General features: G+C 43.7%; 14 protein-coding genes across 14 annotated transcripts; 9 read left to right on the top strand and 5 right to left on the bottom strand. All coding sequences in view use genetic code 12, as the record gives it.

The window, feature by feature from the left end:
• Nucleotides 1-55: 55 nt before the first annotated feature.
• Nucleotides 56-538, top strand: PGUG_02130 (uncharacterized protein; the record flags this gene model as incomplete). Its single annotated transcript, XM_001486409.1, has 1 exon — nucleotides 56-538. One exon carries the CDS (start codon nucleotides 56-58, stop codon nucleotides 536-538), a length of 483 nt encoding a protein of 160 aa, XP_001486459.2.
• Nucleotides 539-585: 47 nt separating this feature from the next.
• Nucleotides 586-2,271, bottom strand: PGUG_02129 (uncharacterized protein; the record flags this gene model as incomplete). Its single annotated transcript, XM_001486408.1, has 1 exon — nucleotides 586-2,271. The coding sequence occupies one exon, from the start codon at nucleotides 2,269-2,271 to the stop codon at nucleotides 586-588; it is 1,686 nt and encodes a 561-aa protein (XP_001486458.2).
• Nucleotides 2,272-2,372: 101 nt separating this feature from the next.
• Nucleotides 2,373-3,755, bottom strand: PGUG_02128 (uncharacterized protein; the record flags this gene model as incomplete). The annotated part of the gene is made up of 1 exon (XM_001486407.1): nucleotides 2,373-3,755. The coding sequence occupies one exon, from the start codon at nucleotides 3,753-3,755 to the stop codon at nucleotides 2,373-2,375; it is 1,383 nt and encodes a 460-aa protein (XP_001486457.2).
• An 82-nt stretch (nucleotides 3,756-3,837) lies between these two features.
• PGUG_02127 (uncharacterized protein) lies at nucleotides 3,838-4,926 on the top strand (the record flags this gene model as incomplete). Its single annotated transcript, XM_001486406.1, has 1 exon — nucleotides 3,838-4,926. The coding sequence occupies one exon, from the start codon at nucleotides 3,838-3,840 to the stop codon at nucleotides 4,924-4,926; it is 1,089 nt and encodes a 362-aa protein (XP_001486456.2).
• Nucleotides 4,927-4,933: 7 nt separating this feature from the next.
• SUP35 (translation termination factor GTPase eRF3) lies at nucleotides 4,934-7,108 on the top strand (the record flags this gene model as incomplete). The annotated part of the gene is made up of 1 exon (XM_001486405.1): nucleotides 4,934-7,108. One exon carries the CDS (start codon nucleotides 4,934-4,936, stop codon nucleotides 7,106-7,108), a length of 2,175 nt encoding a protein of 724 aa, XP_001486455.2.
• A 12-nt stretch (nucleotides 7,109-7,120) lies between these two features.
• IPK2 (inositol polyphosphate multikinase) lies at nucleotides 7,121-8,089 on the bottom strand (the record flags this gene model as incomplete). The annotated part of the gene is made up of 1 exon (XM_001486404.1): nucleotides 7,121-8,089. One exon carries the CDS (start codon nucleotides 8,087-8,089, stop codon nucleotides 7,121-7,123), a length of 969 nt encoding a protein of 322 aa, XP_001486454.2.
• A 141-nt stretch (nucleotides 8,090-8,230) lies between these two features.
• SSO2 (syntaxin) lies at nucleotides 8,231-9,082 on the top strand (the record flags this gene model as incomplete). Its single annotated transcript, XM_001486403.1, has 1 exon — nucleotides 8,231-9,082. The coding sequence occupies one exon, from the start codon at nucleotides 8,231-8,233 to the stop codon at nucleotides 9,080-9,082; it is 852 nt and encodes a 283-aa protein (XP_001486453.1).
• A 678-nt stretch (nucleotides 9,083-9,760) lies between these two features.
• Nucleotides 9,761-11,302, top strand: PGUG_02123 (cytosine permease; the record flags this gene model as incomplete). The annotated part of the gene is made up of 1 exon (XM_001486402.1): nucleotides 9,761-11,302. The coding sequence occupies one exon, from the start codon at nucleotides 9,761-9,763 to the stop codon at nucleotides 11,300-11,302; it is 1,542 nt and encodes a 513-aa protein (XP_001486452.1).
• Nucleotides 11,303-11,411: 109 nt separating this feature from the next.
• On the top strand, nucleotides 11,412-12,224 carry DFG10 (putative polyprenol reductase; the record flags this gene model as incomplete). The annotated part of the gene is made up of 1 exon (XM_001486401.1): nucleotides 11,412-12,224. The coding sequence occupies one exon, from the start codon at nucleotides 11,412-11,414 to the stop codon at nucleotides 12,222-12,224; it is 813 nt and encodes a 270-aa protein (XP_001486451.2).
• An 864-nt stretch (nucleotides 12,225-13,088) lies between these two features.
• On the top strand, nucleotides 13,089-13,694 carry PGUG_02121 (uncharacterized protein; the record flags this gene model as incomplete). The annotated part of the gene is made up of 1 exon (XM_001486400.1): nucleotides 13,089-13,694. The coding sequence occupies one exon, from the start codon at nucleotides 13,089-13,091 to the stop codon at nucleotides 13,692-13,694; it is 606 nt and encodes a 201-aa protein (XP_001486450.1).
• Nucleotides 13,695-13,766: 72 nt separating this feature from the next.
• On the top strand, nucleotides 13,767-14,582 carry VPS28 (ESCRT-I subunit protein; the record flags this gene model as incomplete). The annotated part of the gene is made up of 1 exon (XM_001486399.1): nucleotides 13,767-14,582. The coding sequence occupies one exon, from the start codon at nucleotides 13,767-13,769 to the stop codon at nucleotides 14,580-14,582; it is 816 nt and encodes a 271-aa protein (XP_001486449.2).
• A 26-nt stretch (nucleotides 14,583-14,608) lies between these two features.
• PGUG_02119 (proteasome regulatory particle lid subunit) lies at nucleotides 14,609-15,448 on the bottom strand (the record flags this gene model as incomplete). Its single annotated transcript, XM_001486398.1, has 1 exon — nucleotides 14,609-15,448. The coding sequence occupies one exon, from the start codon at nucleotides 15,446-15,448 to the stop codon at nucleotides 14,609-14,611; it is 840 nt and encodes a 279-aa protein (XP_001486448.2).
• A 369-nt stretch (nucleotides 15,449-15,817) lies between these two features.
• Nucleotides 15,818-17,539, top strand: ASN1 (asparagine synthase (glutamine-hydrolyzing) 2; the record flags this gene model as incomplete). The annotated part of the gene is made up of 1 exon (XM_001486397.1): nucleotides 15,818-17,539. One exon carries the CDS (start codon nucleotides 15,818-15,820, stop codon nucleotides 17,537-17,539), a length of 1,722 nt encoding a protein of 573 aa, XP_001486447.1.
• Nucleotides 17,540-17,626: 87 nt separating this feature from the next.
• Nucleotides 17,627-20,248, bottom strand: PGUG_02117 (M1 family metallopeptidase; the record flags this gene model as incomplete). Its single annotated transcript, XM_001486396.1, has 1 exon — nucleotides 17,627-20,248. The coding sequence occupies one exon, from the start codon at nucleotides 20,246-20,248 to the stop codon at nucleotides 17,627-17,629; it is 2,622 nt and encodes an 873-aa protein (XP_001486446.2).
• Nucleotides 20,249-20,905: the final 657 nt, after the last annotated feature.

Genomic DNA, 20,905 nt, shown 5'->3' with positions numbered 1-20,905 from the left:
ATGCAAGCCTCTGGGGTTAGGCTGGGTGCATTGGTGTGATTATGCAGGTCGTACAATGCCACCATGCAAGATGGTGCGTCAGGAACAACATCTAGCAAACATGAGTTCCCGATATTCGACGAACGGAGCACATCAGCGGGAGCTCAGAACACAGTTGTTCTCGCAGCCGACAAATAGAAACACGGGGAGTCCGCCGTTGCGGTCGGGACTGCCTTATGACAAAACAGTTTCAAACTCTGCCAAATATAATGAGTCGATGATGCTGACGTTGGAATCTCAAAACGACGACGAGTTGGGATCAATGTCACAAAAAGTGGCTGCCCTTCGCAACTTGGGGGTGCGGATGGGTTCGGAGATCAACAAGGGAATTGCGTTGAATGACGATATAACCAATTCGATGGAGAAGGGTAAGGTGACGTTGAAAAACACGTTTAATCAAATGATTGTGATGAGCCAACGAGCAGGAATAAGTTGGCGGGTGTGGTTGTTGTTCTTCGCGTTGGTCTTCTTGTGGTTTTTCTATGTTTGGATCTTCTAGTCCCGTTCCAGCGTCGGGTACGCTTGCATCTGTAGAAGTAATATCAACTAGTTTGTACTAGAGTCAATAATACCTTCTTCCATTATCAAGTATTCTCGTAATCGTTCTATGGATCGACTGCTATGGTTATCTGTGTCGTCAATTCCACGATATGTGCGGACCTCGTTCTCGTCGTCGCTCGTTTCTGGTTCTAGCTGAAGAATGGTGCCTTGAACTGTATCAGTGTTGAGAGATATGATGCCCTCATCGGTATGAGGTGGTACAATTGGGCCCATAGAACGCTTGGGAGTCCTTTTCAGTGGCTTTTGCGGTTTCGACTTGGTCTTGAGTATGGAATTTTTAGGTTTGAGAGTCCGATGCGATGGTTTGTGACGAGGGGTAGGAGACGTACTTTCACGAATAAAAGACCGCGTGGACGCTCTCTTTCTGAGTGACTGTTTCGACTGTTTTCGCCTGAGATCGCTTTTGAGATTCAAATAATACTGGTTGGTATTTATAGTGGTGGGCGATGCAAATTCGTCACTGCTCACCGAAACATCGTCAGAAGATTCAGAGATTACATCTGAGCTTGAGTATTCCACGCTATGACCAGCATCTGCGTCCGAAATACTCAACGACTCTAGAGCCGCTTTGGCGGGGGAACCGTCACTACTTTCGCAATCACATTTAGGCTTCACAGTCATATTTTTGTATGTCGCAGAAGTGATAGGTGACCCGTTGATTCTGAGTTTCTTGAAATGAGAAGTCTGAAATGTCAGGGCAGATGTAGCAGTTGATTTGATTCCAAAAGTGGTGTTGCCAGAATCTCTTTCTAATATCGAGGAATAGAGAAGCTTGACCGGATTGATGGATAAACTTGAAGCCTCTCTTACGTTACTAAGCTCGTCAAGCTCATTGTTGATAAGTGCATTGGCCCTCTGTCTATTACGCTGCCGTTCTCGATACTTTGCAATGCTCAGAGAAAGAAACTGTTCAAACAGCTCGGCAGACATATCTGAAGGTGAGGGACTGGGAGACCTTGGAGGCATTGAAGTTCCATTGATAATGGAGGCTCCAGGATACTCTGGGATACCGTCACTTAGCTCCTGAACTTCTTGGTTTTTACTTTTGTCTTGGTTCTGACTTTCCTTCTTATCAACCTTGGTCTGCTTTGTTGGTATATGTGTCTGTTTTGTCTCTGAATGTACAAGTCTGTACAAATTTGGGTACTTTTGCTCACTGACAGAATACTTGCTACTTTTAGTTTGAAGCTTCTTGACTGTGGAGATCAAGTTTCGAGCTTTTTGAGAAGTCTCGGCCGCAGTGGTCACTAGCAGTTCAACTTCATGTTGCATCTTCAGGGTATCTAAGGTTTCAAAGTTCCGTTGCAGTTTCATCAGCGACGCTTTTTTCACCGCATGGACTAGTTTGGCAAGTTCAATGTTCTTGTATTGTATTCTTTGTTCGATGGATAGCTTCTTTCTGATTTCATCTCGCAAGTCTTGCTGGAAATTTTTTGTGACGTTGAGAACCGCATCGACCACTTCAGTAGTCTCCTCTTGAGTATGACTCTGCACGATGTTATATAGCTTGAAGTCATCGATTGGCGGTATTTGTGGTACGCTGGGGTCGATGATGGGTGCATATTTGGAGCTCTTATTTTTGGAAGAATTGCGATTTGACCGCCCATTTCTGACCTCACGTCGCCTGTCCAGGTGACCATTCGAGGCAGTATCGTGTGCTGTCACCGACATGGCACAACAACAACAAATGTATGGGCCAATAGTTTTCTACACTGATTCCGGGGAAAGTTTTCGCGGTAAAATCTACACAGTAGTTATAATAGGACAAAGTATTACATGCCGTGTTTGTCACCAAACGGATCGCTCGAGGTCGTAGCAACGGTATCATTTGTGCTGACACGGTCCAAAGATTTGAGCTTGGATGGCTTGGCTGGTCTGGGAGGTGGAGCTTTTGGAGTGCTTTGTAGGGGAGAAGCAGATGGTTCCAGTGACAAACTCAATTGAGCAAATTGAGTCGAAGAAGTTTCACCCAAATCATCATCTTCCTCTTCTGAGCTTTCAGTGTAGTAGGATTCCAAGGAATCAGAGTCATCGTCTTGAACCTGAGGTGCAGGGTTTTCTTCAGTGTAACCACAAGCAGTATCGTACTTTTTAAACACATCGACCAATTGTTCATTGGCCATAATCAAACTTCCCAAGAACTCCTCATCCATCGCACGAACCTCCTTCGTTTTCGTCTCTTCGCTTCCAGCTCCAACGTATTGAAGGTACCGAAGCACCTTATGACGAATTTTACGGCACTTGTCAAATTCGGATTTTGCCCTCTCATCATCAAGAGGCGACACTGTCAAAGTGAGCAAAATATTGCCGAGCGCCGTGGTATGAGTGTGACAGTCAGCAATCACCTGGCGAATTTTAGGAGCTTCGGCTTTGTAGTTAATCTGAGGGATCTGGTACTCTGCATCGGCGTATCGCACCCCATTTCTGGTTCTTCTTGTTCTTTTCTTCTTCTCCTTCTTCTTCTTTTTCGATGAGCCTTCAACCTCAGTATAGGGCGATGATGTCTTGGGACGTGGCGGAGGGGGTGATTTAAATCTTGGCGGAGGAGTTGAAGGTCTAGAGGGAGGACTCACTGACCGCTGACGACCTGAAGAACGTGGAGACAGCACAGCATTGTCCTCAGCAGTTTCAAATATATTGCTGCTTCCCGTACGACGGTGAGTACGATGGCTACGCAGTTTCAGGTACTTGGGGATGAACTTGTAGAGCGATGCCAAATATTTGTAACCGTCCAATTCTGCCACTTCTGTCCTCCACCCAAGCGCTAGTGCTGTCACTTTGTCTGTGATATCCTTGGAATAATGGGAACCTGAACCTGTGGTGCCCAGGTGGTTTAATATCCCCTTGAGTACATCCAACAACTTGTCGTCACGAGCAATGATGGCACCTATTTTATGGCCCGAATTCAAAACTAACAACTCCAAGATGTACAAAGAACGCAATTGAGTGTCCTGGTCCTTTCCATACTTGATATTCTTTCGAATGGCTCTAGCTGCTTCGGAGGCTCCAACATTGCCCTGCAACTTTATGAGGTCAATGAGGTCAGACATATAAAGTTCTATCAGATTATCGATCTCGTCATTGCGGTTTGCCTCTGAGAGCTGGTTGATTTTGACCGTTATGGCCGTATAATTGTGTGCCTCAAAAAGGGGCATTTTAGTGGAAAGTGACCGCAAGATCTTATCGCGCGGCTGGGGTACTGCGTAAATCGAGGTTTACCGATGCGAATACTTATTCATGCGTTTACTATGGCATCTTACTACAATTTTTGTATGGCTACCATGGACGGTTTCCGCTGCTGGTGCCATGGTGATGTTGGTAACCGCTCGATCTGAGGTTCCTTATGTCCTTTCAACCATCCATAGTTATCAGGAACGTTTCAATGAAAAGTACAACAACGACTGGGTTATAATCAGCTACAGAAGTGTAATTCGGAATCACAGAGAAACAATTAGGGAAATCGTGCGAGGTTCCACGGTAATGTTTGTGGATCTCAAGTATTTGGGTGATTTTCTCAAGTATCCAGAGGGAACAGATACGACGAAAGTGCGTAAGCTTCGGAATAGTACACCACTTAAAAGCCCATGGCGACGATTATACAATTCTGTCTACTCCCGTCACTTTACAAGGTTTTCTGCTGGCCACTTCTTTAACCTAGATAACATTTGGCTGTCGTACGAGTATTATTGGCGGGTTCCTGTTGGCTCCAAATTAGGATGCGACGTCAATTACGATGTCTTTCAGTATATGGAAGACAACAACATCAAATACGGTTTTCTGTTGATTCAGAAGGACAACATGGCTATGCATCCTTCGTTTTTGCACGAAGTCCAGAAATACGTGGAGAATCCAGACAATGAAATGCAACCATCTCCAAGTAAGAACAACTTTAACTTTCTCATTGAATCCGGCGAAGTCACCGAAAACAACGAATGGATTTATAAATCATGCAATTTCGATGCCGAGTCGGAGATTGTTAGTGTTGATTTCTTTCAATCTCCACAGTACAAGCATTTTTTCAACCACATTGATCTGCTCAAGGGTATGTATTATGAGACATGGCGAGAAGCTGCTATCAAAACAGCAGCAGTTTCGCTCTTCTTACCAAGTGAACAAGTCAGATTTATGGATCTCCCCATAATATCGCCCATGTATGGCGTTTTCAATTGCCCATCTTCCCCAGACACTTATATCGCCAATAGGTGCACTTGTGATGCTAATATCCACCAAAAAGCCTACAAATTTGGGCCCCTGCAAATGAAAGCAGTACAGATGCTGCAGAGTGAATGTCTACTGCATTGGACCTCCCTACACTCAAATAACTAGATACTTTATGTCCTCTATTTTGATGTTGTATCAACACATCGGTACACCATATGAAAATTTTTGTAGAGAACTCGTGCGGTTTTGCTTCCATCAAAGAAGGATCATTATGGCCGATCAACAGAACTACGACCAAGATAAATTGTCGCAAGACCTTCAGAACACATCCCTTGGTGGCCAGGGAGGAGCAGATAGACGCCAAAATGCCCAGAATTCTTTCAATGCTGGCGCATCATCATTCGTACCTCAAGGCTACCAACAATACCAACCTCAAGGGTACCAAGGATATCAGGCTCAAGGCGGATACCAAGCACAAGGATACCAGGGGTACCAGGGATACCAAGGTTATCAGGGATACAATAGTGCCCAAGGACAGGGATACTATAATCAGGCTAACAGTGGCTACAACCAGTACGACCAGTATGCCAGTTATTCAGCTCAGCAGCCTGCTCAACCACAAGGAATGTCTTTGGCTGATTTTCAAAAACAAAGCCAAGCTTCTCAAGCTTCCTTGAACAAGCCAAAGCGTACATTAAAGTTGGCTTCATCGTCCGGAATCAAGTTGGCCAACGCCAAGAAAGCACCTGAAAAGAAGGATGAACTCGTGAAAGAGGAAAAGGAAGAGCCCAAGAAAGAAGAATCTAAGAAGGAGGAACCCAAGAAAGACGAAACCGCATCTGCTCCAGCTGTAGCTGCTGCCGTAGCTGCTGCACCAGTTGCAGCTGCTGCTTCAAAGTCTAAAGAGTCTACGCCTGTTCCAGAAAGCAAACCAGCTACCAAGGTCAAAGAGGCCAAAGTAGCCAGAGAGGCTGCTGCCGCTGCCGCTGCCAGTGCTGACGCTCTTGCTAAACAGCAGGAACTGCATATCGATGCCGATGTCGTTAAAGACTTATTCGGTGGAAAAGAGCATCTTTCAATTATCTTTATGGGACATGTGGACGCAGGTAAATCCACCATGGGAGGTAACATTCTTTACTTGACTGGCTCTGTTGACAAGAGAACTGTGGAAAAGTATGAGAGAGAAGCCAAGGACGCTGGTAGACAAGGTTGGTACTTGTCGTGGGTTATGGACACCAACAAAGAAGAAAGAAACGATGGTAAGACGATCGAAGTGGGAAAAGCATATTTTGAGACCGAAAAGAGAAGATATACCATCTTGGATGCTCCCGGCCATAAGCTGTACGTTTCCGAAATGATTGGTGGTGCTTCTCAAGCTGACGTTGGTATTTTGGTTATTTCTGCCAGAAAGGGTGAGTACGAAACCGGATTCGAAAAGGGTGGTCAAACTAGAGAGCATGCTCTCTTAGCAAAGACTCAAGGTGTGAACAAGATTGTTGTTGTCGTTAATAAGATGGACGATCCTACCGTCGGCTGGTCTGAAGACCGTTATAAAGACTGTACTACCAAATTGGGTGCTTTCTTGAAGGGAATAGGCTACAGCAAGGAAGACATTGTTTTCATGCCAGTTTCTGGATACACGGGAGCAGGCTTGAAAGATCGTGTCAACCTGAAGGATTGTCCATGGTATACTGGACCATCGTTGTTGGAATACTTGGACAACATGAAGACGGCTGATCGTCGTATAAACGGCCCATTCATGCTTCCTATTTCAGGTAAGATGAAAGATTTGGGAACTGTGGTTGAAGGTAAGATTGAATCTGGTCATATCAAGAAAAATGAAAGCTTGTTATTGATGCCTAACAAGACATCGGTAGAAGTGGTTACGATCTATAATGAAACCGAACTGGAATGTGACGCTGCTTACTGTGGTGAACAAGTGAGACTCAGAATCAAGGGTGTTGAAGAAGAAGATTTGGCACAAGGATATGTGTTGACTTCCCCAAATAACCCCGTCAAGACAGTTACCAAATTCGAAGCACAAATTGCCATTGTGGAGTTAAAATCGATTCTCTCCAACGGTTTTTCATGTGTGATGCACTTGCATACAGCCATTGAGGAGGTTAAGTTTGTCGAATTGAAACACAAATTGGAGAAGGGTACTAATAGAAAGTCGAAAAAGCCACCAGCATTTGCCAAGAAAGGAATGAAGATCATTGCTGTGTTGGAAACCAACGAGCCTGTATGTGCGGAGACTTATGTTGACTACAACCAGTTGGGAAGATTCACATTGAGAGACCAAGGTACTACGATTGCCATTGGTAAGATCACCAAGATCTTGAATTGAATGTAAAGTAGCTTATTGCAATATGCGATCGAATAAATCTATTAAGTTTTCCACAGCATCCACTATGTTTTCGTCGTAGCCCTTACCTTTTGTGTGCGTAGCATGGGCAAAATCTATCATGTTGAGCTTACTGAGCGGTGCATCATTTTGCTCCGAAGTGTCTTCTTCGTCGCTGTCATCAGGAAGACCATACAAAAGAGGGTCTGCTTCATCATAATTTTCAACCAAAGTCCAGCGATGAGGATCACTTTCGTATATGAATAGCAATGAACCAGAAAAGATTCTCACCTCTGCATCTAGCAAACAATTGTATAGGAGTTGTAGTCTTTGATGAAATCGATTGATGACTTTCAGTCTATGCTTTGCCGGAATAGCAGAAAAAAAGACATGCATTGCCTGCTCCATAGTCGAATCGGTTAGTGAGCGGCCAAAAAACTTGTCAAAAGACAAATAATCGTTATCATTGGTGATATGGTCCTTCATATTAGGGTATATCTGCGGTAACTCCTCAACATCTTTTCCCCACAATTTCATCCCACAGATCCTAAATCCCAAGCTACCGCTCGTGGTGGTACTGCTGACCTTTGCTAGTCGATGTGCCTTTTCTGGGGTAACAGTATTATCTGTAAGAACCTTGCCGAGCTTGATATCTAATATGCTAGGATGCGAGAATCCATGGTAAAGATTTTGTAACACAATTTTGACTTTTTCATTGCTAACGCTTGAATTGATATGATCTGTCACATCCAGACCTAATACCGGCTTCTCGGCTCCTTCAATTCCATGCAAATTTCCCGGAGTCAAAGTCCCCATCATTACTGGCATCCAGTGCAGGAGTATTGTACCATCCAATTGGGAATCTCCTACTAAAGCATCTCGGTAAAACTGCACTTCCTGTTCTGTCGTCGATTTTATAAACACAGCCCCCGAAACTTCACATCCATCGTGACCTGCTGCTTGTATCACAGATTCCAGTGGCATCAATGAGCAAAAGTGCACCTGCAGACAACCCCAGAGGCTTACACGAGGCGACACTTTTAAATCTCGTCACCTGCACGTAACCCGCACTGCCATTTTTCCATTTGTGTTTGACAGCGCGAGGAACGTACGGAGGGTTTTAGTATGAGCAACCCCTACAACTCTTATGAGTTGCAGAACGTCAACAAGTACTCGTCTTCCGGGGACGATGACTTTGTGTCGTTTATGAACGAAATTCAGGATATCAACAACTCGTTAGACCAATATGGTAACTTAATCAATTTAATTTCCAACAAACAAAGAAACCTCCTCCAAGAATTGGACTTGAATGAAGAGGACAGCGATTACAGCTCGCAGCAGATCGACGCGTTAATCTCCGAGGCTCAATCTTTGCAGTTAGATTTGAAAAACCGTATAAAAAACGTGCAGACCCAGGCGGCCACTGCTCGAGACCAAACCAAGATGGACCAGGCGGAGACGTGCCGAAAGCGGTTTTTGGAGCTTATTCAGGATTACCGTATGACAGAGGCAAACAACCGTGAGCAAACCAAGGTCCAGGCAGAACGTCAATACCGTATTGTTAAACCTGAAGCTTCGGATGCCGAGGTAAAGGCTGTGGTGGAAGATGGAAATGGTCAGCAGTATTTCCAGCAGGCGTTGATGCAATCCAACAGACGTGGAGAGGCAAGAACTGTGTTGAACGAGGTGCAAATTAGACATCGTGAATTATTGAAATTGGAACGTACCATGGCCGAATTGACCCAGTTATTCCATGACATGGAGGAGTTGGTTATCGAACAGGACCAGCCTATTCAACAAATTGACGAGCAGATCGGAGCCGCCCAGCACGATATTGAGCAGGGTGTGGGCCACACCAACAAGGCGGTGGTCAGTGCTAAAAAGGCTAGAAGAAAGAGGCTCTGGTGTTTTATCATTTGTCTTATTATTGTGATTATTATTGCAGTCATTCTCGGCGCTTACTTCGGCACTAAATAGACTATAATACTACTATACCTCCAGATTAAAAGTTGTCATTGTGCCTCGTTATCGTGCTCCACTTGCCTTGTGCTCCTCTACTTGCCTGGTTCCAGTTCCTACATCTATCTCTGTCGTTTCACCTGCACATTTCCCTCTCCTGCACCACTACACGGCAACATGCCGCGCTCCTGATACGTCAAGACTCATATCGGTGCACAGAACCATCCATCCTTATCCTCCGCCCAAATCACCGGCCGGGCAATTCTCTCGTATCGAATATGCGGGGTATCGGCACAATCCGACTGAGCATTGCTTATCGTCCTGATCTTTGGCCGTCGAATATGAGAGGCTTCGCTTCATCGCCGGCGCCGCACTGCCGCCTTGATCGTGATGTAGGGATGTACGGCTCATGAAATTTTGGCTAACAATGCTAGTTCTGATTTGTATTCGTAAACGGTTCCGGACTCGAATTGAGTGGCACAACCTAAGACGCGGCATATACTCCTGCCATCAATTGGACCGCACTTTCGAAGCCCATTGTTCGTTTTCAAAAATTATCCGCGGCGCCCCGCGGCGCTCCGCGGTCTCGTTTGGGTAAAGTAGATAAGCTGCAGCGATGCAGCGCCGCAGTGAACGCCGCTTGCGTGAAAATTTGACTATATTACAGCGACGTTCCAAGGGTTTGATTTCGGAGTGATGTCTGATTTAGAGAAATCCGCTGCTGCGGACAAGGTTCCTTATACCGTCGACACCACAGATTCGTCTGTTGGTGAAGCGGAGTTAACTGCTAAGAAACTCAGTATCTTTAATAGACTTGCTGCTCAGCTTAATGCTGAAACTAAGGGTATTGAAATGGTTACCGATGAAGAAAAGACAGAAAATTCCATTTCTAATGCTGCTACCATGTGGCTTTCTGCCAATATGGTGATTGCCACGTTTTCTTTGGGTGCTCTTGGTATCACTGTGTTTACACTTTCATTCTGGCAAGCAGTTCTTGTGATCATTTTCTTTTCTTTGCTTGGTGCCCTTCCCGTGGCATTCTTCTCTGTGTTTGGTCCAAAGTTGGGATTGCGTCAAATGATTTTGTCCAAGTTTTTGGTGGGTGATTATGCCATGCGTATTTTCGCTTTTATCAATATGATTGCTTGTGTTGGATGGGGTGCTGTCAACATTATGGTTTCCGCCCAATTGTTAAACATCGTTAACAATGGTGCTTGTCCTCCATGGGCAGGATGCTTGATTTTGGTCGTTTGCACTATTCTCGTTACTTTCTTTGGTTACCATGTTATTCACATGTACGAGAAATGGTCTTGGGTTCCCAATATTGTTTGCTTTATTGCAATTATTGTTCGTATGGCCAAAGCTGGCACATTTACAAGTGAGGCAAAGTTTGGTGGAACCATGCCTGGTGGACAAACAACCGCAGGTAATGTGTTATCTTTTGGTGGTGCCGTCTATGGTTTCGCTACCGGATGGACTACCTACGCAAGTGATTACACCGTCTACCAAAAGAGAAATGCCAACTCACTTAAGATCTTTGCCAGTATTCTTGTCGGTCTCTTGCTTCCTTTGCTTTTTACCATGATTTTGGGGGCTGCTTGTGCTACTGGAACCATTACCAACAAGAAGTGGGACGAATTATACCAAGACAAGGCTATCGGAGGTTTGGTGTATGCTATTCTCGTGGAGAACTCACTTCATGGATTCGGTCAATTCTTGTGTGTATTGTTGGCTCTCTCTACTGTGGCTAACAACATTCCTAATATGTACACCATTGCGTTGTCTGCCCAGGCTTTGTGGTCGCCTCTTGCGAAAATTCCAAGAGTTCTTTGGACCATCGCTGGTAACTTTGTTACCCTTGCAATCTGTATTCCTGCCTACTATAACTTTGAAGAAGTTATGGACAACTTTATGAACTTGATCGGTTACTACCTTGCCATATACGAGGCTATGTCTTTGTCGGAGCACTTTATTCACAACAAGGGTAACTTTGCTCGCTATGATTACGAGAACTTTCATCTTAAAACCTCTTACCCAGTTGGAATTGCTGGAGTATTTGGTTTCTGTTGCGGTGTCGCTGGTGCTGTGGTGGGAATGAACCAAGTGTGGTACGCTGGTCCTATAGCCAAGAAGATTGGAGACTTTGGTGGTGATATTGGGTTTGAATTGGCATTTGCCTTCTCATTTATTGCTTTCAACGTCGTGAGGCCGTTTGAGAAGAAATACATTGGTCGTTAAAACTGGTATCATAGACTTTCATTTCTCATAGCGATATTGTAATATAGTTTCTATTTAAATTTTTGATAAATCTGCCTCGGTTCTAATTTCTTATTCTTCGCACAAATCTATGTTACAATTGCTAGCATTGGCTATATCGGTAGCTTACGTTGGTTTAATATGTGGGGTTCTTATCGTCAAGTTTGTAACCCCGCTCAACAACTTTCTCAAATATGGCAAGTGCTATAACTCAAAAGCTATTGCAAACGAGAACTGGTTTCTTCAACGTTTCTTGCATTTGACAGTCCCAAAGTACTTTTTCTGGCACTTTTATGTGCTTTTCAGTGCTTCCATGCTACTAATAGTGAGCTTTCCTCGAAGGAACAGCCACTATAGCCTTGCAAAACACAACAACTACACTATAATCACATGTATACTACTTGCTCAAGCATTGCGACGGTTGTATGAATCGATCTACGTTTTAAAACCAAACCAACTTTCACGAATGAACATCGCTCATTACACTTTAGGACTAGTTTTCTACAGTCTTATGTCAATCAACTGCTACTTGGGCCTGACAGTTTCAAAAGGTTTGCAATTTTCAGTGCTGGATACGATTCTCATCACAGTCTACATAATCACAGCTTACGACCAGTTTTTGAATCACAAGCATTTGGCACTGTTAAAAAAATACTCCATGCCCACCAGAGGGTTGTTTCTGATGGTGGCATGTGCTCATTACCTTGACGAAATTGTAATTTATACTATCGTCGCTGCATTAGCATTGAAGAACCAACCAAATCTTGTCGATGTCAATTTCGGTCTTGCGGCTCTTTTCGTCGCGGTAAACCTATCCATCAGCTCAAGAGAGTCTCACGAGTACTATAAACGTTTCGGAACCGAGTATAAGGCGAAATGGAGCATTGTACCTAGATTGGTTTAAAAGGTAGCTTCTGCCTGCATAAGAGACACTGCGGTACAACTATTTTTGAAGTCGCCTGCAGATAATTAAACGTCTAGCGTATTGACATGGCCCCCACAAAGCCCTCAACGCCTCCTGTGGTGGCCAGCTTACGCGCAGATTACGCTAGCGTGGTCCATGGATGCCCTGGAGTACCCAGAAGTATTGTAAGTTATTTAACCCAGACATTGGTCAAATTTCTGCTAACCTAGCCTCGCGTAGAAACTGTGTTAGAACTCCGACCGATTGCCGGGGTACCATTCACCATTAGATCTGTGGGAATTGAGCTCAAAACAGTACAAAAAGTCACAATCCCTGCCAAACTAGGCTCCACAGATACTCAACAGGAGTACACAATATACAACAATCCGTTTGCATTTCGTCCACCAGTTGGAGAGTTCAGCCAGCGTCTTTTGGGTTTAGACGTACCCATACTCTTCCCACTTCCACGAGACATAGTATCATCCGGAGCGTTCCCCAATTGCCAAGCTGCGACTCTGCATTATCTCGTGGCCAAGGTTGCATGTGGCATTACTCTGGCCAAAGAAGTAACGTTTATCGAATCGTTTCCAATATCAATAAAATTATATGACACATTGCCTATATATCGGCAGTTTAACGAGCCTCTCACAGAAACGCAGGCGTCTAATGGTAACCAAGTGGTGGCGGAGATCAAGCTTACGAATACAGCGGTAGGTCCAGAAGATACGTTTATAATGAACACCAGGGTTTCCACCAATCAACTGCATAATAGGCTACGCAGGAAAATCAAGTTGAAACAGCTTACGTTCCAGATCAAGGAAGTCTTGGAATGCCACGAAGGTGGCCTTCCTCCCTAGGAGAGAAATGAAGTTGTACACCACCACCAAGACCTTCGATGAAGAAGATCGTGGAATATTAAATTCTACCGGCACTCCTACCCAGTTCAAAGTAGATTTCCCCGTCGAAAGCTCTTTTTTGTCCTTATATAAACCTTACGACTTGGATGAACTTTTAGCTAAACGAGACGTTGCTACATCAAAACTCGTGAAAGAGGTGGAAATCGGTAAAGTAGACGAGGGTATACCTATCACGCACATCCAAGGATTCACCACGATTGGCAAACTCTTTTCTATTAGGTTTGAAGTTGTTCTTAAGGTGAAGCTTGTTGGGTGCAAAGACTTTGACATGAGGGTTCCGCTCACAGTCAGTCCCTATGACCGAGCCTCCAGTGACTACCTACTACAGTGGATAATGAAGCAATGCTCCGAAGCCCGTCGCAAGTTTGGTTCTAATGTTGTCAACTCTTTAATCAATTGTCCTAATTATGGTTCGATGATAGACATTTTAGTACCATTCACCCCACCTCCGATCGTGTACAGGTACCGAAAGCAAGACTGGGTACGGTTGGGCTACAATGGAGAAGCATTTGCCTCGAGAACGGGCAAGATTATACTAGATTACATAGACTAATTTTATGACCAATGACTCCACACTTTATCGCACAAGACTGCAATTCGCGGCTGATTTGAAAGTTCAATATATATGAGTTTGCCGTCGTATGCACCCACTTCGACTACTTCGTATACCCCAGGGGCGCGTAATGCCAACCAGTTTCACCAGGAGGTGACGAGAAACTCGCTTATCAAGTCTGCTCTACACAAAACTGTGTATGAATCACTTTCAGAGATTTACTCCATAATTGCTGCGTTGCAAGTTTTGGAAACCTCGTTTTTAAAGGATTATATCACTGATAGGGAGAAATATACTAGCACTGCATTACGACTTATAAGTCAATTTCAAATCATAATACGGGATTTTGACGAAGATGGACAAAAAAAGGAGTTTCTATCCACTCACTTCAACCGTCCCAATTTACAATTGGATTCCGAAGATGGCCAATTTTTGGATGCATTTACCACCAAATACGATCTACATGCCGCTTTGGCAGTGAAACGACTCAAGGTAGGATTGCCAGCTACAATCGAACACCTGAAAAATCCAGTCTTGCAACAGCAATCCACAAGCGGAAGAAACACCCCCACCAGAGCAGGCGGCAAGATGGTTGCTCAGGCCACTGGCAATTTTATTACATGCATGGATGCATTAAAGCTCAACTATAGGACAAAGTATCAATTGCATCCACTATTGAGCAATCTTGTAATCAGTTTGAACGAACTTCATAATTCGCCCGAAAACGGCGGAAGTACGATTGAATTTCCAGGGAAGTCCAAGCTTGTGACTTGGCTCATAAAATTAAACAACTTGCTGGAATCAGAGGAGTTGTCGCAGCAAGATGTAGACACATTCTTGGAAGACTTGGACACAGCATACAAAGGGTTCTTTACATCGTTAGAGTAATTTAGTGTAAAATGCCTATTCTTATCCTATACAATAGACTCTATTCTTTCTGCGTAAGACAACACGTTGCTGATAAGGTTGATTGAGTTTGGATTGACGTTACCTTTATGGGAGTCGTCGTCGTTTTTGAAAGTGATGGAACCATCTTTGAATGTCCATCCTGTCATCTTGAGGTCATCTTTTATTATTGACTCAAATGTGGCGTCAGACTGCTCCTGAGGGAAGTATAAAAGACCTTTACAGTTGGAGATAGGAATGGTTTCATAGGTTTGTTCCAATGACTTGGCGATCTCGAAGCGCAAAGCATTCACAAGGGTATCAAGAAAATGGCCGTACTCCTTGCATGGTAAATTAGTGTCATTCTTGAGCACTTTCCAAATCTTGATATAATTGCCTTCCATCAAGTGTTTCTCCAAGTTGACCGGGAACAGCAAGTATTGATCCTGTTCGACATTGTACTGTTTCGAGTTATAGATGAGCTCCAACTCCACGTGGAACTTGGATACTAGTCCCTGCGACAACAAGTACAACAAGTAGAGCGATATGATTTTGGTTTGGTCGGTGTTTTTTTCTGGCTTAGCGTGGATTTGCTTATTGGAGTAAAACGGACGGAGTTGAGCCACATAGTTTTCAAAGCCGCGGTAGTTGTTGCTCAACAACGACGACAACGCGCCGATTTCAAGGATCCTTTCGGCAATCTTGAGGTCATTGATCTTGTCTTTGGAGTCACTGTTAGCGACAGTTGGAAGAAGCAAGTTGTGTTTTATCAATTCCAATTTGATGGGAGTTAAGATCTTTTGACACTTTTCGTACTCCTCTTGGTCATACAGCTGGTAGAGCTCGGCAGTAAGTTTCTGTAATGACATGACGATGGTGTCTAGTTTAGACTGGTGGTGTACTCTGTGGCGACAAAAGGTAGGATTGGGTGCAATGGGTGCAAAGAGACCAGAGAGGTTGGAGTGAAGGGGACGAAAAATGGGACATTCGAACAATTTGACAAATTGATCATCTCTAGAACTGTATAAGAAACATCATACTCTCTTTATTATATCAGTATGGTCACTTGACACTTTTATTGTCCAGCCCATTTCGGTTGCTCCTGCCTGCAGTCCGGTCTTCCGATCTTATCTCGCCTGCAGCTTCCGCGCTCGTTGACTCATTGAAAAATTTATAATCCATAAAGACTCATTTCTTGGCTATAAAAGTTTTCCACCACCAAAAAGCTTGCAGAAGACATGTGTGGAATTTTCGCTGCTTTCAGGCAGCCCGAAGTGGACAAGTACAAAGAGACTGCTCTCAGCAACTCCAAGATGATTCGTCATCGTGGTCCTGACTGGTCTGGTAACGTCATTAGAAACTCCACCATTCTTTGCCATGAACGTTTGGCTATTGTTGGTTTGGATTCTGGTGCCCAACCTATCAAGTCTGACGACGACAACTACTTCTTGGCCGTCAATGGTGAGATCTACAACCATATTCAGTTAAGAGATCAATTTAAAGACTACAAATTCCACTCGTTATCTGACTGTGAACCTATCATTCCTTTGTTTGAAAAGTACGATGTGGATGCTCCAAAGTACTTGGACGGTATGTTTGCGTGGGTGCTCTACGACAAGAAGAAGGATAGAATCGTGGCTGCTAGAGACCCTATTGGTATCACCACCTTGTACATGGGTAAAAGCTCCAAAAACCCAAAAACCAGATACTTTGCCTCCGAGCTCAAATGTCTCTTGCAAGACTGTGATGAAGTTGTTGCCTTCCCCCCTGGTCATGTTTATGACTCTGACACCGACAAGCTCACCAGATACTTTGAACCAACTTGGTGGGATGAAACCAAGGTGCCACAAAAGAATGTAGACTACAAAGAAGTCAGAGAAACTCTTGAAATGGCCGTCAGAAAGAGATTGATGGCAGAGGTACCTTATGGAGTTCTCTTGTCTGGTGGTTTGGACTCATCGTTGATTGCCTCTATCGCTGCTCGTGAAACTGAAAAGGCAGCCAAGTCTTTCAGTAGCCACGGAATCGACGCCAACAAGGAATTATCGGGTGTTGATGAGTCTGGTTCTTTGCACAGCAGCGGATGGAACAGATTGCACTCTTTTGCCATTGGTTTGCCCGGTGCTCCGGATTTAATTGCTGCTGAAAAGGTGGCTCATTTTATTGGTACCATTCACCACTCTCATACCTTCACTCTTCAAGAAGGTTTGGACGCTCTTAACGATGTGATTCTCCACCTTGAAACCTACGATGTGACCACCATCAGAGCATCTACTCCTATGTACTTGTTGTCGAGAAAGATCAAGGCTCAAGGTGTCAAGATGGTGTTATCTGGAGAAGGATCTGATGAGATTTTTGGCGGATACCTTTACTTTGCCAATGCTCCAAACGCCAGCGATTTTCACCAGGAATGTGTTAAGCGTGTGAAGAACTTACATTACGCTGATTGCTTGCGTGCTAACAAGTCTACTATGGCTTGGGGTGTGGAGGCTAGAGTGCCATTTTTGGACAAGCAATTCCTCGAGGTTTGCATGAACATCAACCCTGAGGATAAGTTGATAAAACCTAAGGAGGGCAAGATCGAAAAATACGCCTTGAGAAAGGCATTTGATACTTCTTCCGAGCCAGACGTCAAACCTTACTTGCCAGAAGAGATTTTGTGGAGACAAAAAGAACAATTTTCAGACGGTGTTGGTTACTCGTGGATTGATGGCTTGAAGGATGCCGCAGAAGCTGCTGTCAGTGACGAAGAGCTTGCCACACCTAAACCAGAATGGGGCGATGACATTCCAACCACAAAGGAAGCCTACTGGTATAGATGCAAATTCGACGATATCTTCAAGGAAAAATCTGCCATTGCAGCCACCACTGTCATGAGATGGATTCCAAAGGCTGAATGGGGATGTCACGCAGACCCATCAGGAAGATACGCCAACATTCATGAAGCCAAGGTTGAATAGATTAGTAATGCTCGTGGACTTTTGTACATAATTGAGCAACAAACCTAGCTACTTTTACTACAATGTAATAAATTATTGGTCTAATTTCTAATAGCCATTGCTCGTAAGCCAGTTGGCCACTGGCTGTTCGTCCCGTTCTACCCACGTAATATTGATCTTGACATTATCACGCACCTGCTCTAATGATCTGTCAAATCCATGAACAGACCTTCCAATGAAGATCAGCTCGATTTCCGACAATTGTTCGGTCGTCAGGTAATTGCTCAAGGTGGTTTTGACAAATCCATTCAAAAAGACCATGTTTGTTGACAAAAGGCCGTAAAGAGCATCGTAGTTGTTCTTGAAAAAGGTCAAGAATATGTCCTTCGTCTTGGGATTGACCGAAAGAGATTGGCACAAAAATTGAGCATCCATTGTGGGGATGGTTTCCGGATCTAAGACAAAATTCATCACCCGGTTGGCAAGCTCGACACTACTCAAATTACCAAGCGACCCAAGAGCTATCTCTCTGGAGTCCAAGGATGAAGGGCTCCTGACTTCTTTCATTATGGTTTCGAAAATCTCCTCGTTGACTTTCGATGAAGCACATACCGTAGACCACACAAATGATCTAAGAGAAGGATCCAATTGTTTGCCAGCTTTCCACTGTTCAAATAATTCGAACGCATAGTCTTCAACCTCCTTGACACCAGAAACACCCGAGGCGGTTAAAATCAACGTTTTGAGTTTCAGTTTCAAAAACTCGGAAGCATCAATCAGAGAGTTCAAGAGTTTAAGCGCCAACTTAGTGTAAATGCTTCTTGCAAAAGCCGCCCACGAATAACTTAATGAAGGAAAGACAATACTCAAGCTTTGCAATCTAACACCAAGTTCCAGCCACACAACAAAATCTTCCCCAAATTGGTCGGCTTCCACAACAGACTTTATGAGTTGAAGAAACGTAACAGTGGTCGTATACTTGTCGCCAGAAATAGCGATGGATACGGTATCAGCGATAATACCCACCTTGTCCGTTGCTGAAAACTTGTCAAAATGCGGTAAGATGTTGGTTTCCAAAACAGAGGGAGAGTAGTTGACACGGTAAACACCAGTAGTGTTTCTGTTGAGCTTGAAAGCTCCGTGGCCAGGGCTGAATTTATTGATCGTGAAATTTCTTCCGGAGAAGTCTGAAGCACCTGAATCCACAGAACCCACAATATTAAGAGGTATCCACCAGGTAGTTTGATCTTCTTCAGCCTTCACATCTCCACCATTCAAAAACCTAGACTGTTTAAGAATCAACGAACCAGTATTCGTGTCAACGTCAACATTGATAACTGGAAAACCAATTTTCTTGATCCAGTTATCCATCATCTTCTTCACTGGTTTCCCAGAGACTTTCTCGATTGCATTCCAGAGATCATCAGATGTGGCATTACTGAACTTGTTATTGTTCAAATAGGCTGCAACTCCTTTCAAAAACGTGCTTTCACCCAAGAAGTTGGATATCATAAGGATTGTAGACGCACCCTTCTGGTATGAGATTTTATCGAATAAGGCATCAATGTCTAAGGCATCGACGACAGGCACCTGGATTGGATGTGAATTTCTCAAACCATCAAGGTCAAGAGCTTGCTGCAAGGATTCAGAAACAAAGTCGTTAAAAATGCTCCATTCTGGGAACAAGTAATCAACCGCATTGTAACCAACCCATGTTGCGAAGCCCTCGTTGAGCCATAATTCATCCCACCATTGCATTGTGACAAGGTTACCAAACCACTGGTGGGCTAATTCGTGCGCAACGACATAAGTGACCTTCTTCTTGTAAGATGGGTCTGACTTTTCCTCAGAGTATAATAAGGCTGTTGATCTGTAGGTGATTAATCCCCAGTTTTCCATGGCATTGTGTGAATACGAATGAACGGCAATCAAATCAAGTTTTGGAAGTGGATATTTGACCTCAAAAATGCGGGAAAAGTAGTCAACAATCTTTGGAGTAATGATGGAAGCATACTCAGCCTCTTTCTTATAGCCTTTAGTGGTATAAATCCGAACTGGTAAGGGTTTGTCGTCGTGATAGAGATCGGAAGTGAAAGATTCAATATACTCAAACTCACCACACGCCCAAGCAAGCAAATAGGTTGACATTATAGGAGTCTTCTGAAACTTCACTCGCCTGGATCCTGAACCTTCGGTTGTCAGTTCTTTGTCTACTGGCATATTTCCCAAAGCCATCCACTCGTCAAATATTATCAAATCAACGGTGAATGTAGCCTTCAATGCTGGTTCGTCCATACAAGGGAAAGCTTTTCTGGCATCCGTAGCCTCAAACTGAGTAGAAATCATGACCTTTTTCTCCCCATTTAAAACATATGTTGATCTGTAGAGACCAGTCATATTAGTTTGAAGCACTCCATGGTACACGACAGTAACGACAACTTCAGCATCTTTGGGTATAGATTGAGAAAGTTTGACAACAAAGTATTCTTTCTTTTCATTAAACTCAACTCCAGAAACGCTCACTCTACTTCCATCTACCTCAACATGGATTTCGGATTCGGAGATCAGCAATTCTCTATAATTCAAATACACTTCTGAAGTCTCCTCCTTAGCAATGAGATGAACATTTGTGGATCCTTTGAATGTATCGTTGTCTAAATCAATGTCACTAATCAACAAGTCATAATGAATTGGCTTTAAACCCGTAGGCAAAGCTTCATAGTATGACATTTCTTAGTGATTAAGTGAGGGAATAAAAATTTCGCAGTCGAACGGCACCAAAAGTGGGGTGGAAGGCTGCAAATTGGCATTGTTAGACAAAAATGAGAAAGTTGCAAAACGTAGAGAATTGATTGTATGTGATTAACTGTGGTTATCTTTCCTATATTTTATAGATTTTTGCCTAAAAGTATGTCAGTGATCAACCTGAACTTTGCTGGAGTCTTACAAGGTGTTCGCTTCAATTAATTATTGAACTATGATACCATTGGCGCATTGGCGATACTGTTGATCTCTTGACTATTGTAAGGAACTGAGAAGTACAGGTCGTCAAAAATCGACGTTCATCCGACTTCAGGTCCTAGTTACATTACATCCAATTGAGTAACTACAGTGGATACTTTTCAATCAATTGCTTCAAAACAACAAACCTTCGCATCTAGTGCTTTATTGTCGAAGCACTTTATCATTGAAGAAAGATTTCCTTCAAATTTGCCTTAACAATATCACAGTTTTGTGAAGAGCAGCAATTGAGTCATTTGTATCAAAAACTCCGACATAGAAAGCTTCAAGAGGCTATAGCTTCGGAGTTCTGTTGTCAGGCAGAAACTCTATTGTCGTCTGTCTGCTCTTCACGGCCGGTGGCTTGACCATTTCGTATTTCGTAAG

This window comes from Meyerozyma guilliermondii, genomic scaffold (assembly GCF_000149425.1).
Source record: "Meyerozyma guilliermondii ATCC 6260 scaffold_2 genomic scaffold, whole genome shotgun sequence".
In the NCBI taxonomy this organism is placed as follows: Eukaryota; Fungi; Ascomycota; class Pichiomycetes; order Serinales; family Debaryomycetaceae; genus Meyerozyma; species Meyerozyma guilliermondii.
The sequence above is the reverse complement of the archived record's forward strand: the minus strand, read 5'-3'. Positions and strand labels throughout refer to the sequence as shown.